The following is an 18396-nucleotide window of genomic DNA, read 5'->3' as shown; positions in this document are numbered from 1 at the left end:
CTCCGGTACCTGTTAACTGCTGCACGCTTGCCAGTCACCTTCGTTCAATCGGATTCAAAGTCTTTATACCTTTGGGATGGTTTCGTGTGTGACTGTAGTTCACAGTGCCCTTGGCTAGCCCTCACTGGGGGTGTTGGCTGAGTCACGTCTTGTCACTCCATTTCCTTGGCTCCTGAACCATCGTACCTGGCAGCCCAGGCTCTGAGTCTGGGGTGACGCCAAAAGAGGGTGTTGCAGTTAGGTCCTCTGAGAGGGTGTCTGGATCCGGCGGCAGATTACCTTCCCCGTTTGTACGTTGAGGGCCAGGGCAGCAGTGCTTCTAGGCAGGCCTGTTGCAGGAAATTCGTGGGAGCAGTTCTCTGGGACTTTCTTGAACTGAGAGATGTTTCTTGTCACTCTTTCTTGTCCTCTTTGTGCTGTCACTTTTGTGCCCTTGACCTCTACAACCACCCAGGGATTCAATTAAAAAGGCAGTCTGAAATTCCCGCCGGGTAGGCAATCTTGTACTAGTACTTGGTCGCCCACTAGGATGTGACGGTCTAGAGTGTGTCTTTTCTGGGAGGCGTCTTCATTTGTACGGGCCCTCTGTGAGACTGATTGATCGGAGGATTAGGTGCTTCTCCCCACACCAGGTGATGTGGGATGGTATCAGTCACCAATCTGCCAAAACACAGCTTGCTCAGGGAAATGCCGGTGGTGCAGTGAGGCGTGAGCCGGTATTCCCTTAAGAAATGGTACAGCGCATGTTCTAGATTGCGATTCTCCGCTATTGCGATCCTGATTGTCTTAATGAGGGTTCTCATCAGGCGCTCTACCTCTCTGTTGGCTTGGGGCCACCAAGGGGTTATCCGGTGGTGCTTGATGTTGTGGGATACCAGGTAGTCCATCAGTTCAGAGCTGTTGAATGGAGGTCCGTTGTCGGTACGGATCTCACCGAACAGCCCATGGTTAGCTAGGAGCTTTCCTAGTTTCTGGATCACTTCTGTTGCAGATGTGGTCGCCATTACCTCTACTTCTGGGTAGCGCGAGGTAGTCATCCACCACGACTAGCATATGCCTTCCTCCCGCAAGCTACCGAAATCAGTGCTCACTCTCTTCAATGGGATACTGGGTGTTGCATTGATGATGACTGGTGCTGGCCGATCCAGTGGGACTGTGGCAAGGCAGACAGGACAGTGCCACACAATTGTTTCTACTTTTTGGTCGAAGCCCAAGAATCATACTCCGGAGTCTGTTTTTGGACTTAACAATTCCTTGAAGAGCTCGATGCGTTAGGAGTGAAGCTTTTTGCGCAAGGTCTTCAGGCAACACGAGTCACGGGCCTCTAAGGAGACAGCCATCGGTGGTCACAGGCAATTCTTGGCAAACTTGGTATAGGGCTTTCAAAATTGACTGGGCCGTTTCCGTGCCGAGTGGTGTTGGACTTTGAAGCTCACGCCAGTCTCCAGAGGTGATAGCTTCGATGGCGATCTGTAAGCAGTCGTCACGCTGCGTGACTGCAATAACATCTAGGGAGATTGTATGGGGCCTGGATCTTTCCACGATCATCCTCACATAGACTTCCGTGGCAGTAGCTTCTGCGGCTTCAGGGGCCGTGACAGGTCGGGCATGCCTGGACAGGAAGTAGGCGGGATTTCAGGTGCCAGGTCGGTACTCAACTGTGATTTGGAACTCTTGCAGTTGCAAGATCCACTTCTTGATCCTTGGAGAGGGTCGTGATGAGGAGCCGTGGAATAGAAGGACCAAAGGCTTGGAGTCTGTGATGACAACAAAAGGGTGTCCGTATAAGTAAATGTGGAAGTGCCGAAATCCCCATAGAATTGCAATCGCCTCCCGCTCCATCTGTGAGCACTGCGGCTCCTTTGGTGTGAGAGAGCAGCTAGCTTAGGCGACCAGAGGCAATTCGCCACAGTCTTTTCTCTGGGCTAGGACTTGCCCAGGCCAGTGGAGCTAGCATCTACCACCAGTTTTGATTCTTTCCGGGGATCAAAGTATACCAGGGAGGTATCCGCAGATAGGGAAGCCTTGGTCTGTTGAAATGATTCTTCTTGTTCGGGTCCCCAATGGCTGGTGGTATTGGTCGGGTCCCTGAGCGGGCAGGTGAGTTCTGCCAGGTTCTTGATAAATCGTGTGCAGTAGTTTACCATACCTAGGAAGCTGCCGACTCCGGACCCTGACACTGACGCTGGAGCGGGTGCTTCTTGAATGTCCTTCACTTTGTCGGGGTTGGGGACCAATGTCTTTGTTTGAGAAGCGGTAGCCAAAGAAACTGATGTCAGTTCGTAGGAAATTGCACTTCTCCCGGTGTAGTGGGAGTCCTCTTTCTTTGAGCCGTGAGAACACAGCTTGAAGGCGAGTTAGATATTCTTCTAACGTGGAAGCATGGACCAGGATGTCGTTGCTCACGCCGAGTACCCCTTGCAGGTCATGGAGGACGCTTATGAATGTTCTGGAAGTCTTCGGCTGAGTTGGAGATGCTGAAGTTAAGCCTTAGGTACCTCCTAGTCCCAAATGGGTCGAGAAGGTGCTGATGGGACAGGAATCGGGGTGTAAAGGTATTTGATGGTAGCTGGACCGAAGATCCATCTTGGAGAACCATTTGGAACTTGCTAATTCGCCAATGATATCGTCTAATGTCGGCGTGAGGTGGCGCTCTCGCTTGATTGCCAAATCCGGGATTCTCCTGTCCACACAGATGCGCACAGTGTCAGCTTGTTTGGGCTTCTTCGCCACCACAATGGTGTACACTCACGGTGTTGGTCCTCATACCCGTTCGATGATGCCTGCTTTTTAAAGACGACAAAGTTCGGCGTCCTCCTTGGGTCGGAGATGAAAAGCGATCCTCCTGTGCCTGAGTGATATCGGGGCAACTGACTTATCAATGTGCTACTGGATGGCCGGTCCTTTTAAGCACCTGATTCCCTCAAACCACGATGAAGTCCTGTAGCAGGCGGTCGAGGGTGTGCACGTCAAATGTGAATTGTATGAGGTTGAGGTCCTGAGCGGTGCGGCAGCTGGGTAGGAACCCTGACCCTTCTTGCAACACGTAGACCGCATGGCCTGTTGATGGGTGGCGTCATGAGAAAGATTTGCTTGAAACACGCCACACAGGCTCAGCGGTAAGCCGTTGCCAAAAGAGTAGACTTGCACGTTGGTGCCGCGAAGCGCTGGCAGGCAGTGCTTGATTTGTAAATAAATAAGTGCTGGAGCCCTCGTGATGAGGCCACTGCAGGTTGCACCACATACTGCCACTGCCAGCGCTGCTAATGTCAGAGCTTACACAACTACTAACCATCACACTGCTACAAGTGTGACAACTAAAGCTTTAAGAATTGTTTGGGTGCAGGTATTAGTTGTTTTAAACATGTATTGAATTATTAAACAACTATTTTTCTGCTCATCTTTAAAAGAGCAGCTGTCCTGGTGATGGATTGGTGGACTTCGGCTTGTCTCCCCACGGTTTGGCTTGGATGATGTTGACCGGCTCTTCATTGATGGGGGCTGAGGAGTGGGGGGTCAATGTGGGCAGCCTGAGCCTTGGACAGCACTTTGGTAAGCTCCAGCGTCAAGATGTCACTCATAGGTATGTTGTGTTCTTGCAGGATGCGCTCGCGCAGTTTGAGAGAAGCACACCACTGAATGAACTGTGCCCAGACTTCGTCATCTTCGTCTGGGAGAGTACAGGTGCTGGCTAGCTCTCTCAGTCACCCATAGAAAACATCTACCAACTCATGTGGCAGCTGCCGTGCTTGGCGGAGGTGAAACCGCTCATAGTCAGGGTTGGAGTACGGCTCAAAGTGCGCCGTGATGGCATCTCGCATGGTGGCGTAGTTTTGCGGGGCTCCTGCTTCTTGCACGGTCTTTGAGAGCTTGTGGATGTCGGCCCCGCCCAAGTGAAGAAGCATTGGGCGGCTGCGTGCATTTGGAATTTCAGATGCTTCGAAGTAGTCTACAGGTGTCCAACCCACGCCTTCTATTGTGCTGCTTGGGAGGGCGGGGCCCCTGTGATGGTGAAGGGCTCTAGCGGCGGGATCGATGCCATGAGAGCAAGGGTGGCTGAGGAGGGAGCAGTGCTATCAGGTTGGCAGGGCCAGGGCCCAGACTTGGGTGCGCAATATGGCAGTAGCGGCTGTGCAGAGCACTGAAGGTGTTCTGGCTGGACACTGTGGGGTGTGGGTTGTACTTGAGGCAGGTACCTCACTTTGGCTCTCGCAGGCTTGATGCAGAGCCTCTTCCTTGGTGTCTCTGGGAAATGGAGTTGCCTTTCTTCCCCTAACCTGCTTGCTTGTTCTTTATTTGTCCCTTTTTTTCCTCCAAACAAAGCTGCTTGCTTGTTCCTTATTTGCCTCTTTTTTCTTTCTTTTCAGTTGTGCAGCGGTGGAGGCATATGATGACCGTGTCCCCAGGGGAAGACTAAGGCTCCGCGTGGTGTAGGGGATAGTCGTGCTGCGTGTGGCAGTGGCAGCGCAGCTCTGGCAGGGTGTGTTACGGCTGTGAGGCGAGTGCCGCTCCTTGCATTGAACGGAGCGAGTGGGCGCTGGTGGTTGGTGGTACCTGTTGCAGCGTAGTCCCTGCTCCGGCGGTCTTGCCCACGTAGGGTAGACAGGCTGGAAGCAGGCCGCGCTCCCTCGCGCTGTGTCTTAGGACAAACGCGAGGCAGCAGAAATACAACGGTGCCTGTGAGTGGGGCCACACAGGTGCTGCCGGATGCAACTGTGGAGAAACACACTGAAGGGTAGGGGCCACCTCGTTGCCAATGTGGTGTCGGTGGTAGGGCCTAATGCAGAGCGTAACAATAAATACACGTATCCACTAGCACCATGGTGGCTAGATCACTGAACTATGCCTGGAGCCTCGGGCTTTTTATTAACTCCTTCACGTTCAACTGGTGCAAGCCAGTTCTAACCATCTGCACCACGCACACTGGGGTGGCGGCAGATTCTCCCCTGTGCATTTTTAATTAGTGGACTCGTTCTAAACTTTGGCAACACTACAGGAGAGAGTCAGGAGGCAGCCGCAAGCACAACAAGCATTTGCAATTCAATAGGTCGTGCATTTGCAAGACTTTGAGCTGTTGGTATTGTTAAATGACAAGGGGCTATATATATCAAGCCTTTTTCCCATTTGCAAACGGGCAGATTCTCAGAAGAAGCCAGTTTGTGAAATGGAAAAAGCCTTTTGGGGTCTATCATCCCAAAAGGCCATCGCAAAATAGAGAATTGCAAAATTTGCAAATCTCTATTTTTCTAATGCAATTAATGGAATTGCAAATTGTGATTCCTTAAATGCATTTCTGGAAGCACCAGAAATTTGCTATTTGGCCTTAAGGAATAGCAAACTACCACCAACTTCAAGTTGGTGATAATTTGCGATTTTCTTTAAAAAAGCACTTTTTAGATTTTTTAGATTTTTTTAAAGTGCCATAAGTGCCACAAATTGAGAATATCTTCCCATTCATTCCTATGGGCCTCCTAGCCCATAGGAATGAATGGGAAGGTATTCCTTATTTGCGAATTTCAATTTGCAATTCGCAAATAAGGAATATGCAAGATTCGCAAACATTTTTGCAAATCCTACATACACTGCATTTTGTGATTCTCTAATTGCGATTTGCTAAAAATCGGAATTTGAGAATCGCAATACTTTTTTGATATATATGGCCCAATACCTTTTATTTATGTGTTGGTTTTTAAAACATAAATAAAAGGCATTGTCATTTACAATGCAAATAGCGTAAACTCTCGCAAATGCGAGACCGATTGAATTGCAAATGCTTGTATCACAACAGCGGCCGGGCTCAAAGAGAAGGGCGAAGAGGAATAAACATGAAGGTAAACAGGCGTGAAGAAGCCTTATCCATCACCTGGCTCATGGATGGTTCATGTAAAGGTTGCATCGGGTCATGTGTGGGGAGAGGGGCTGTGCACTTGCTGAGAGTGTGACATATGGGCGGGCCTGTGCATTAGACTGTCCTTACCGCACACGGCAGATGAAAGTACCTTCAGTTTGTCAGGTTTGTAGAGAGCCATCCGGCTGCTCCACAACAATGTATCTCTGCAGCACCCCTCGTGACTGGGCTCGGTCCGAGGATATAAATAAATGGGCCCAGGTCGCATGTGACTTTCGGCCAAGCCCAAGATGAGCACCATTGTCAGTGTGTGTCTCCTGAACGCGCTACGCTAGGCCGCAAAGCATACCTGGACCCAACGCACTACAACATGCACCGGATTGTTAAAGAGACAGTTCTGAAGACCAGGCTCCTGGATTTCTACACCATTAAGTGGTCAAAACCAGATACGTCATGCAAACAGTTCGCAATCGTGATGAGGTGGGTCTTCCAAATAATCTGAAAACAGCAACAACATTTATTTTTACTAAGGTTACCAGATGGCTGTGCGCCACCAGGGTCTTGGTGCTCCGCTTCTGGGTATTTGCTTAACAACTTATTGTATTTTGGGTCTTTTAGTTCCGGTTTACTTTAGTAAGTCCAGTGGAACAAAAACACCATAAAACCAATGATTTTTGTAAAAAAAAGTCTAGGGCTGGAAAACTGAGCCCTTTTCACCAAGAAGCTTTAATTTTAACTCTGATACCGAATATGTCTAGCAGTTTAGCAATAATTGACCATTGTCATATGAGCCCATGTCGGCATGCAGTGAAACACTGTCCTCTGCTGCAAGAACAGAGAAATAACTGATAGCTGAACATGTGAGCCACATGCCCCATGCCTCTTGCAGAAAACATAGTCACCGAGTTGACACATTTTACGTGGGACACTTTAATCCAGTTCTGGCTTTTTAGCAAACAACATTTTGCATTGTAGGATTTGTAGATTTGTGTTTTGCCTGTGTGTGTGTGTGTGATCTTAAACGCACAAGCACGCATATGTTTGTGGACTTAATGTGTCACACATGACATAGGGTCATATGTCCAGTATTCACACAACACTTGGCATTCTCATACTTAAAGACCCATTCCTATTACTGGAAAAGAGAACTACATGCTCCAGAATGCCAAGTGCTTCAGCAAATAAGCTAGTGTCATTGATGGTACGGTTAATGTACCGCTGACAAGAAGTCCTACTTCACGTGACACGTAGCCCTTCTTGGCCTATGCATAGCCCACATGTTATACGATATCAATATTTGTGTTCATAAAAGAAAATATTTAGAAGCTGTGTTAGATTACTTAATGCATGCATGTGAATTGGATTTTAGGTGATGTGACGGCACTGACAAACCCCTTCAAGAATCCAGTCTACTTGACTCCCCCCATCCCCATGACACAATGGGGGGGGTAGGGGGGGGGAGGGGGGGCGGAGGGCGGCTTGAATGGTGCACTGGGGAGGCTCGGAGTTCAAGGTCTTTAGAACGGTGATCACCAAGCTCTTTAATGCTGAGAAGAAGATCTGTTCTTAGGCAAAGGTGTTGTGAGAACCCGATTTTATTAAGGCACTAGAACTGTGTGGCAATGTCAGACCTTATTATGTAGCGGGGTCGTCTAAATGATGTAGCAGGGAACTGCATTTGATGCAGTTAAAATTACTGCTTTGCTTCCTGCCCTCGTCCCGTCATTGCATGTGACAAGGGTCCGCCTCCATGCAGCCATCCTTAAAAGAGCCATTAATTCATTGACAAACATTGGCAAAGCCAGTAGGTCTCACCTATCCGATATATTGCCTCTGTCAATGTTTTAGCAATGTTATACAGCCGTGCGGCTACATTTTTTACACAAAAAAGTGCAACGATATGCTCAGCACTACCCACGTCATAGTGCTTTTTAAAAATTGCTGCCTGGAGGGTGGGACAAAAGGCATCTCAGAGCGAAGGTGGGCGAGCAACATGGAGGGTGTAGATGCCTCCTGCCAGCAATTAAAATCAAAGTTTTGCAATGCAATAGGTCTCACATTTGTGAGAGTTTGAGCTATTGGTAATGTAAAGGACAATGCCTTTTATTTATGTGATTTGAAAACCTGCAAGAGGGGTGTAAACACGCACTTTGTACTTATAGTCGTTGCTTATGAGAAACAAGGCTGGCAGTAACTGCACCTGGTTTACTGCCTGCCATGCTTCTCGTAAGGTACGACTGTAAGAACAAAGTGCGAGTTTACGCACTGCTTGCAGATTTTCAAAACACATACATAAAAGGCGTTGTCATTTACAATGCCAATAGCTCAAACTCTGGAAATGCTAGACCTATTGCATTGCAAATGCTTGTTTTTATTATTATGATGATTATTATTATTAATAATTTAACCCCAACACGTGCTCCCCTTCCTGCGCTCCCTCCCTCCCGCCCCCTCCACCCACCCTTTTTTGTTTGTGGCGGCTGCCACTGTACGAATGGATAGTGGACCTGACTGCAGGAGCGTCTCTGATAATAACCCTTCAACAGGACACAAACTGGACTCCTCTGTGGTGGCCTCGCTGACAGCAGCCCTGCCGCAGGACACAAGGATATTGTGGGACCTATGGACAGGAGCCCCTCAGCTACTGTGTCTGTAGTAGGACACAGAAGGGATGCTCGGCAGGTTCCTCAGATATTCGCCTTGCTGTAGAGCATTCACAATAGGAATATCGGAAACATATGTAGGAGTCTCCTGCTATTGAACAACTACAGGAGACAATTGGGGGGAATGTAAGGCCCGTCCGGCTGTTCTACAGAATGCACTGTGATGACATTTTCAAAGATTTTTTTTATTTTTATATAGCTATAGACAGTTTTTCCTCACATAGGGGAACTCGTATTTTATCCTCTTTTGGGTGTATGGTCTCAGTATTCCTGAGGGTGACAGAGTGGTGTAGGGGCTGACAACGCCCTGATCAGCATAGCAACCAAAAGAAGTGAGGGCTTGTGACAGCTGATTAACTGAATGGAATGATGCTGCAGAGTTGTATGCACATTGTAGGGCTGAGGGGCACACCAAGTGGGAGACTGACATGGGAACGGAGTGGTTAGCATTGCCATCCTGTGAAAGGAGCTACATGAGAGAAGGGGAAGGAAGACCTGCAGTTCTTGTTGTGTAGGTTCAAGAGTTGTGCATAGCAGCCTCACTCTGAGACAGTAAAAAGAATGGCAGCCCAAGCAAGCAATAGTGCCAGTAACAGTTAAAGGCAGTTGAAGGACAGCACAGCTGTAAAGACTTGTGTTGCCATGCAGTTCGCCTGGGTTGGTCAGAACACTACTTTGCGACCATCAGATCAGCTGTCTCAGAATCTAAAGCACAAATGTTGACTTTGCAATCAAGGGTGTTGTGCCCACCTGGATAACCTGCCTCTGCGAGCAAACATTGGATCTCAGCCCAAAAGAACTCCTCAAGTGCAAAGGATTCCATTCTCTTCTGATTGGATATGTATACATCATAAATGTAGACCATGACAAGGGAGCTGGTTTGTGTTAAAGAAGAGAGAAGCCTTCCAAGCAGAAGCAAAATATCTTGCCACATTTAATATTATAGAGCCTATTTTTGCTGAATGCTTTTTATTCTTTTTTTGACAGGTTCTGCAAATACCTTAAAACGTCTTAGAAAATTGGCTCTAAAACCTTAGAGTCAGTAAACTGGGCGATTGTTATACTGTGTCTTTGCATCACATGGACTTGTCTGTGGACGCCTCCTGACACTCGGAGGACATCTCAAGAGGACATATGGGACCCCCTCTGATCTTCATTACACACTCTGTGGCAGCGCACACCCAATGACTCTTCTCCAAGAGACTACCGATTCTCATGTTGTTTTAGGATAGGAATATGGGATTCCTCTATTGGATCCTCCAACAAGGACTCTGCCACAGAACGAACACTGGGATGATGGAACCGCTTAGCAGTAACTCACAATACCCACTTTTCTACAGGACATGCACACTTGGATTATGGAACCTGTCTGCAGGAGCCTTCTGATGCTCAGCCATTTGCAAAACATGCAGGTGTTTTGAGACCAATGTGCAGGAGCGCTTGATAACTTACCTCAATGGTGGAGGCTTTGAGCAGAGCAATCTGGTCTTCTCTTGACAACTGGAGAAAGCCTGGAACCTGTTTGGCGAAGTCGACGATCTCCTGCACCGAGATGATAGCCAGCTCTGTAAAATGTGCAAAGCGCTGCTGCCGGGCTTCACGGCTGTTGGGGTCATTGGCTAGGGGCCATGGCTGGGAGAAAAAGAGAGAATAAGACCAACTTTATTTGAACTCCTTTTATAATGTAAAGTAGTGGGTCCCGAGCGAACCACGCCCCTTCCTATCTTCCTCCTTCCAAATACAAGATGGAGCTCAAACCACCAACAAAGACTAGGATGAATAACTTTGTTTTCGAAGGTTTACTGGCCACACATTTACCCTCATGAGACTAAGCCAGAGCCCAAAACACTATTTATGTACTTACACACACATTACTACAAGGGAATACCCATACCATCCATCTGAGACTGAAATCAGACCAATAATCACAGTCATCAGACTAAGCCAATAAATCCACAGAACTGCCTAGAAACCACCAAAGCTAAGAACACTGACATGCGCACACTGTATACTCCACTTGCTGAGCTAAGGAACCCTGGGCCTGAGAACCAGAGGTACACAATCGATATCCTTGTGCTGAGCCAGGACCTTGAATGGAAACCATAACACGAAGGCGATGACACTAGAGGATCTCACCGTTGGCTAATACCACCACCATGACGGTTACTGACACTGTAATAAAGGGCGCACGATGAAAACTCTTGTCACACTAAGCCAAGACATATCTCATTGTGAGCATACACCACTGAACCTCAAAACACAAAGGGGCATAAAGAGTAAACACAGGAGACAGAGAGCCAACCGGTTAGCTGGCCTGAGCACATGCTACTGATTTCAAGGGGTGCAGACAGAGCACTCTGAAGAGATTGACCCAACACTGCCCTCAAACTCAGCAGTTACCCAATACATGTAAACAAAGGGTGCACACAAGGCACCCTGGAAGAGACAATAACTCTCTCTCATCCGAGTTTTTTCTGCCCATCCCAGAAGAAACCAAACACTAAGCACTATTATAACATTGTACATCCCAGCTAGCACCCCTCGGCCCAATCGAGAGAGCAGACAGTACTCAGCCATAATAATAGATTTACCTTCGGTGATGCACCAAATTGTGCTCGAGGGCAAGGCCATAATCGGGCTCTTAATCTGTGGGAAAAATACCCCTATGTTATCTTCTCACCACTGCACTATCACACCCACCACAGGATCCCCCAAACAGGCCTCTGAAGCACAGCCACAATGTAGGTTGTACCTCAGCACCAGTAATCCAGCACCAGTGTCACAATGTGAGACGCCCAATAATGCGCCATCACAATGCAAGTACCGCAGTCCCTCACTCATGCTAGGTCACAGGCGTGACCTGCAACACTCTATGAACCTCATGTGTGACTTCATTCGTGCACTGCACACTGCATGACCTGCAGAATGCCTGTCCTTCAGACTGGCAGAACGGCAGCATATCGCCCCTCAGTCCAGCACTCCTGGAAAGCATGCAACCCATCAATTCTTATCACTGTAATGCCTCATCACCGCACAGCACCATATGACCACACTGTGCAGCATATTCTCTGCACTGTACCAATGTGTCCCTACTTCTCATGCATTAAAAGTACACTATTCATCTATCACACCCGACTCATCACTGCAGTGGAATTTTGCCACCCTTGCACTAGCCAGTCATTCAGTGCATGTATTATTTATTTATTTTATTTCAAAAGTTTTATAAAGCGTGAACATGACCCTTGTGGGTATCAGAGCGCTGTACAAGGTGTCTAAAGCACGAATAAACTCAGTGCAATGGAACAAGTGAAGTAAATATGTCAACACACTGTCAAACAAAAGGGAGAAAACAATCTAGTTCAGAGGCCAGGTATTCGGCCCAGTTAGTCCAGTTTCAGGCAGCCCTAGAGTGTAATAACAATTTAACAGACAAGCATAAAATAAATCAAAACAACATAGCAAAATAAGTGTCAAATCTGTAGTCAGCCCAGCTAGCACTGCTTCAGAGACCAGCCACAGACGGGCCCTAGAATAAAATAGCAATTTAACATAAGCATAACCTAAATCAAAACTACACAGTAAAATAATCGTCAAATCTGTTGACAGGGGTTTGAGAAGTAGTACAGGTTGATGCAATTAATGTTCACTCAGGAATAGCCATTTGGCATGTTTCTTGAAAAAAGCTGTGGAGGGATTAGCTCTGATATCAGTAGGAAGAGCGTTCCAAATTCTAGGAGCAAGACCGGAGAAGGCACAATTGTAAGTACTTTTCTTTTTGAATTTGGGCGATTTCAAAAGTAGGGTGGACGAACTTCTTAAGTTCCAACATGAGCCCAAAAGTACAAGCTTGTTCGCAAAATAAGCCGGAGTGTTGTATGTAAGGCTTTATGCATTATGCAAGCTATCTTAAAACATATCCTAGCTTCAATAGACAGCCAATTAAGTTGCCTACGCTCAGGTGTAATGTGATCGTGTTTTGTGGAGCCTGTGATAAACCTGGACGATGCGTTGAGAGTGACTCTAAGTGGGGCCAAAATCGCTTTAGGAAGTCCAGCAAGGGTCACCAAACCATATTCCAGTTGCGAGATCACCAGGGATTGTACAGCAGCCGTATGTTTTCAGGTGGAAGGAAGGGCTTGATTTTCTTAAGGGTGTTAAGTTGAAAGTTGGCTACCCTGATAGTAGCACTGTTGTGGGCTTGAATATTTAGGTATTTGTCCAAGGTAATGCATAATGATTTAGCGGAGTTAATCACATGAGGGGTGCAGTTGAGAGCTTTGACCTGTTTAAGCCAGTCCAAAGTAGGTGCAGAGTGGTTGTGGGGGCAATCAGCAGGAATTCGGTTTTGAGAGTATTTAGCAAAAGATTATTCTGGGCTAAACATTTTATTAAAAAAAAAAAAAAAAAGAAGATCTTTTCCCAGCCTAGTGGAGTATAGTGTCGTAAAATATGAGAGGAATTCCTGCGGTATTTCCAGAGGGTCAGTAATGTGTTGCCCCGCCTGTGGGTGTAGCTCAGTGATGTAGGCTTTAGTGTAGGGGGGTATAACCACTTGTGCCAAAACCCTATCAGGGCGGTCCCCTTCCCCATACACCCTTGCATTTTGGTACTTTCCAATGTATAGAATTTCCCGCACAGCTGTCTCTCTGTATTCTAGTCTAGGGGTAATGCTGTCCTCACTGCAGCGCCATTGTCATTTGTGCAGCATCCAAGGCATCAAACTCTCTCTCCATCCGAGACAGATTACCTCGAATATCAAGGAGTACCCCAGAGCATTTGGCCATGCACACTCCTCTAATATAGGCCTTAAAGCCCTCCCACAGCATTGCCTCCGTGTCCACCAAACCTGTGTGAAGTGCAAAATATTCCTCAATTGCATCCTGAATCTCTTGCCTAAATACCTCCTCTTCCAGAGCTCGATGGGGAAATCTCCATTGATTTTCAAAGCCTTCAGGGCGTGGGATCTTCAGGAACAGCAATACAGAGGAGTGGTCAGAGTATGTTCTGGGCAGTGTTTGAAGTGTATGAAACCTCTTGGAAATGTCCGGAGTAACCAACCAGTAGTCAAGTCTGGTCCAGGTGTCATGAGGACTAGTGTAATGGGTGTAAGTGGTGTGATCCGGGTCTCGTGTACGGCCTACGTCCAGGAGCGAAAAATGCTCACAGATAGATCGCAAAGCTCTACGGGCTTGGTGCTTGGGGTTTGGGGTTTGGGGCTGTCGAAGTACTGTCAGCGGGCGGGTGCAGGGCGATGTTAAAATCTCCCCCAGTAGAAGAGGCACAGGGCCTAACAGCAGCAGTTTGGATAACAGTTTGGATAACAACGCGTAAAAAAATCGGGGGAGTCAGTGTTTGGGCCATATACACAAACTAACGCTATCTTTTGGATAAGCAGTGTGCCCATTACTATCACATACCTGCCTTCAGGATCATTAGTGACAGAGTGACATTTAAAATGTAGCCGTTTATGCATGAGTATGGCAGAGCCCCTCGCGTAGTTGCTGTAGTTTGCAAAGAATCTATTTGGGCCCCAGGAGGAGGCGAACCTGGCGTGGTCGCTAATAGGAAGGTGCGTTTTCTGCAAGAAGGGTACATACACCCCATGTCTGAGCAAATAATGCACAATCTGGCGTTTCTTGCGCGTGTTATTTTAGCCTCTAATATTCCACGTCGCTAGCATGACACTTGAAGGACCAGAGTTGTAACCTAACTGCACCATTTCAAGGAGTAAAACGTATGTGCCGTATGGAATCAAGTACCTTGCCCGTCTATTGTGATCAGAAAGAAAGAGACTAAAGCTACAGTGCAATGCAATACAACCAATACCCCACCCACCTCTCCCCACCCAGCGTGCCCTCCCATCGGAGAGGCAATACCAACTGCACAACCACCAACAACAGTACCAATAACATTTCTAAAACAAAAAGCAATGTAACAATCGTGGTATACAGACTGTCATCTCCATTATGATCTCGAGGTGGGGGGGGCGTTCACCATCCAACAGCCTAGTAGCCTAAATAAACAGTATACTCAACATTTTAAATCCCGGCTGTCATTTTAACATAGTAAATGTGTGGCATATTGGCAGGAGGCCTGCGATCAATAATCAGCCAAGCCCAGAATTCGAAAACAGATCCACACTGACTGCTGAGCCGCTGTGTGGGGGTGAGGCAGTGTTCGCTTCTGCAGGGCGCTTACTGTTCAGTTTATAAGTGCGGCAAAATTCCTGCACGCCTCCAAATACTTGTTCTTCGACACGACTTCCTTCAGGATCCGTTCCATGCGGTCTAGCCGCTTCACCAATTGCACCATTCCATCCTCCAGGTCTGAAGTGCGGGACTCAACAACATCTAGTCGTCTGTCGTGCACTTGGAGCTTGGTGCCCAGCTCCGCAATGATTCTGTCCATGGAGTCGAAGCAGACATTTAGTGCCTTAAACCCGGCTCTCATTTCCAGAAGAAGTATATGTAATTGGTGCGAGTCCTCAGTGGAGGTTGATGGGGTGACGAGTACACATACACTTACCAGGTGATATGGTTTTAATTTGTATACAGCAGTAGCATTAATGGTCCTGATGAAGCAGCAGGGGTGTCAATTGCTCCAGTGACTGCAGAAACATGTCGACCTTACATCTTAAGCTTAGCGGTTATTTGTTACACTGCTAATTGCACTGTTTTTATTGATTTAGGAGTGTTAGGGCATATATTAAAGTTGTTCTTTTTCCCTGATCACGACCTAATTTTAGAACTTTTTCTTATCCTTTTTCACTTACACCTTTTTCTAAAGCACTGCTATTCAGTTCCCCACAATACACACCATCTTCACTTCTGTGGTTTAAGAATTAGGATTCCCATTGACCTGGTTATATCATCATTTTCCGGGTCAGTAGAGGTTTCCGCAGTATCTTGAACTACAAAGAGATCCCAGATGATGAAGGGCGGGCTCGATGGTGAACTGATGGGAACTCGTTTCAAGTGGTAACCTTTCCCTTATATTTTCTTTGTCTATTCGGGTACATATATGGTTAACTTAGACTCACTGCTAATTTTTGTTGGTGTCACGGTTGATGGGGGTTGCCCACCGTCCGCCATTTTGCTTGGTTGGTCCCTGACTGAGTCCACTAGCTTTCCAAAGGGGAGTACACGTTGTTTTGGGTCTTTGCGGCCCATGCTGCAATTGCTCGGTCAGGTTCACTGGAGGTGGCCAAAGGGCGTTCAGCAGACCAATGAATCTGCATTGTGGCGCAGGTGGAGCACAGTAGGTCTTGCAGAGGGCAGGCCCACCTTGCCGCCGCGATTGCAAACCCTTCTCGCACTCAGCCACAGTGTTCACACAGGCGGACTTCCCAATGGCGTCAGCGTTGTAATACTCCATGCTCGCAGGAGGTAATGAAATCGCAGCTTGGGGGATTGAGGAAGACTGACTTGTGTGCCCGTGTCTACCCACTCAACAGAGGGCTCCCCGCTGGAGAAGGGGCCGGTTGCGTACCCCGTTTTGGGGCCTTAATGTGGGCTGGCTGTTGTGGGGAGCATCTCAGTCTCAGGCAGAGACAGCAATGATGTGAATAGGGAGGTGCCGCTCAATCGTACCCTGCGCCGGGCTCCCGTGCTGACTCACTTCGACCTGGGGGCAACTGACAGGCAGAATCAGTGCCGATATCGGAGCCCAGAGCGCAACGCCCAGGGGACGCCTCCCCGTAGCAGCGGGCACTCGCGGGTCTCAGGGCTGCTGGACGCTCTGCACGGAAGGCCCCAGGGGTCCCCCTCACCTCCAAGGGACACTGGTTGTGTACACTGGGCCCCCAGAGCGCCGCGGGCCGTCTCGCACTCACCGCTCCTCCCATGCGCCAGTTATGGGTTGCTGTGTTGTGTCTCTCCAGCCTACGCCGGGACCCGCTCCGCCGCAATTTTGCGAGGCCGCCTCAGGGATAGTCGGAGCAGTCAGTCGTCCGCTCTCCGCATCTTAAGGCATCCAGCTCGCATCGCCAGCATTCGCACTGCCTCACGGATTCATCCTCTGTATTTCAGCGTTTGGGGCCGCAAATATTTCCGGGAAATGGGCAAATTGAGGCTACGGCCGGGAGAGCTTCAGCTCCGTGCGCCCATCCTGTACACGCCGTAGCGACGCCCCCTGCCTGGGCTAACCTTTGTTGAGTTTGTGAGAGCCTCATCTCAAGTTTTAATGTCAGGAGAAGAGATGTTCAAGTATAGTTGCGTGTCATCCGCGTACGTGTGGTAATGAATGTTAGAATGGTTTAAAATGACGGTAAGTGGTTCCATAAAAAGGTTGAAGAGAGTGGGCGAGAGTGCAGATCCTTGCGGCACTTCAATCATGACAGGGGTACTGGTTGCAAGGGAATGGTTAACTTTGATCCTTTGTGTGTGGTTACGTAAGAAAGAGGCAAACCACTTTAGGACCGGGCCAGATTGCCCCATCCTATGTTGAAGAAGAGTAATCAAGTTTTCATGTTTGATGGTGTCAAATGCATAGGACAGATCAAGAAGGATCAGGAGGCAAGGGACATTTTGGTCAAGGGATCTTAGGGCATCATCCACAATATGAGTTAGTGCTGTTTCAGTACTATGCCCAGCTCTGAAACCCGATTGGTAGAGGTCAAGGAGTTTAAATTTCTCTATATGGTTGCAGAGCTGCTTGTGGGCGCATTTCTTGAGCAATTTGGCTAGAGTCATGATACTGGTGATAGGCCGGAAGTTGTTAGGATCAGATAAATCAGAGTTGGCTTCTTAGGGATGGGAGTGACTTGTCCAATTTTGAGGCAATCAGGGATCCTCCCCTGCATAAGAGATTCATGAATGATCCTGGCCCAAAGAGGTAGAATGGCTGAATTGAGATCTTTAAAAACTTAGCAGGAAGTGGATCACTGGAGTGGTTGGAAGGTTTTAGTGATGTCATATTGTGGAACAGCTCCGTGAGATCTGCCAGGATAAAGGAATTCCAAGAGGTGTCATTTTTGGGAGAACAACCAAAGAGACAAGACACTGACTAGGGATCCGCTGGCTCAGCAGATGGTGCGGTGTACTTCAGAGGCCGCAAAATTGGCGTGTCAGGTTGCAGCTCTACCTCAATTTTCCTAGTTTTTTCAGAGAAGTGCACTGAGAAGTCACCCCACTAGGAAGCGGAGTCAAGGTAGGGTTGGAAGAGTGGTTTGCTTGCTGTTTGATGATTTCAAAGAGGTTCTTGGGCCTATTTATAGCGCCATCTAGCTAAGCCCTAAAATGGTCAGTTTTAGCAATGCGGATGTGTTTGTTGTAGGTACTTCTCATTTTACTTAGCTGCGAGAGGTTTGTGATGGAAGACGCGTTTCTCCAGAGCCTCTCTGAGAGCCTACGTTTACGACGTTCATCACTTAGAGCACCATTAAACCAAGGTTTGGATTGTTTGAGTGGAATCCTTTTCAGTTGCTTCGGCGCAATAGTGTCAGAAATATTAGCCACAGTTATATGTAGTGATCAGAGAGATCATCACGGTTGGTCATGTTAGGGGGGGGCTGAACCCTTTTGTCCGTGATGGAAGTAAGAGCATCGATGTTGATGTCTCTCATGTTGCGAGTCAGTTGTTTAGCTTTGAGCAGTTGTCCCTGTCGGCACGTGCCCTGTTCCAGTATGTGGAAGGAAATTGGATGGTGAGCCGACCAGTCATATGGTAGTATGTTACCCAGTTGTATCATATTGTCTTTAGTAATAATGAGGTCGAGGTTGGAGCCTTTGTTGTGTGTTGATTCCTTACAGACCTGAGAGAAGTTGAGATCAAAGAGGAAGGCCTCAAAGGAGCGGACTAGAAGATCATTGGTATAATTCCAGTGGAGGTTAAAATCTTAGAGGAAGATATAATATAGTTGATCCGAGCATTCGCTAATGACCACCA

General features: G+C 47.8%; 1 protein-coding gene across 2 annotated transcripts in view; it reads right to left on the bottom strand.

Annotated features, from left to right (window-relative positions):
• LOC144770570 (oxysterols receptor LXR-beta-like) overlaps positions 1-18396 on the bottom strand; it is a 261625-nt gene that overhangs the window by 113499 nt on the left and 129730 nt on the right. For both annotated transcript variants that reach the window (XM_078655205.1, XM_078655206.1), the window contains exon 7: positions 9964-10143. In XM_078655205.1, the coding sequence (XP_078511331.1) occupies positions 9964-10143 (180 nt within the window). The remainder of the gene's footprint in view (positions 1-9963; positions 10144-18396) is intronic.

The sequence above is a fragment of the Lissotriton helveticus genome, chromosome 7, assembly GCF_964261635.1.
Source record: "Lissotriton helveticus chromosome 7, aLisHel1.1, whole genome shotgun sequence".
NCBI lineage: Eukaryota > Metazoa > Chordata > Amphibia > Caudata > Salamandridae > Lissotriton > Lissotriton helveticus.
The sequence above is the reverse complement of the archived record's forward strand: the minus strand, read 5'-3'. Positions and strand labels throughout refer to the sequence as shown.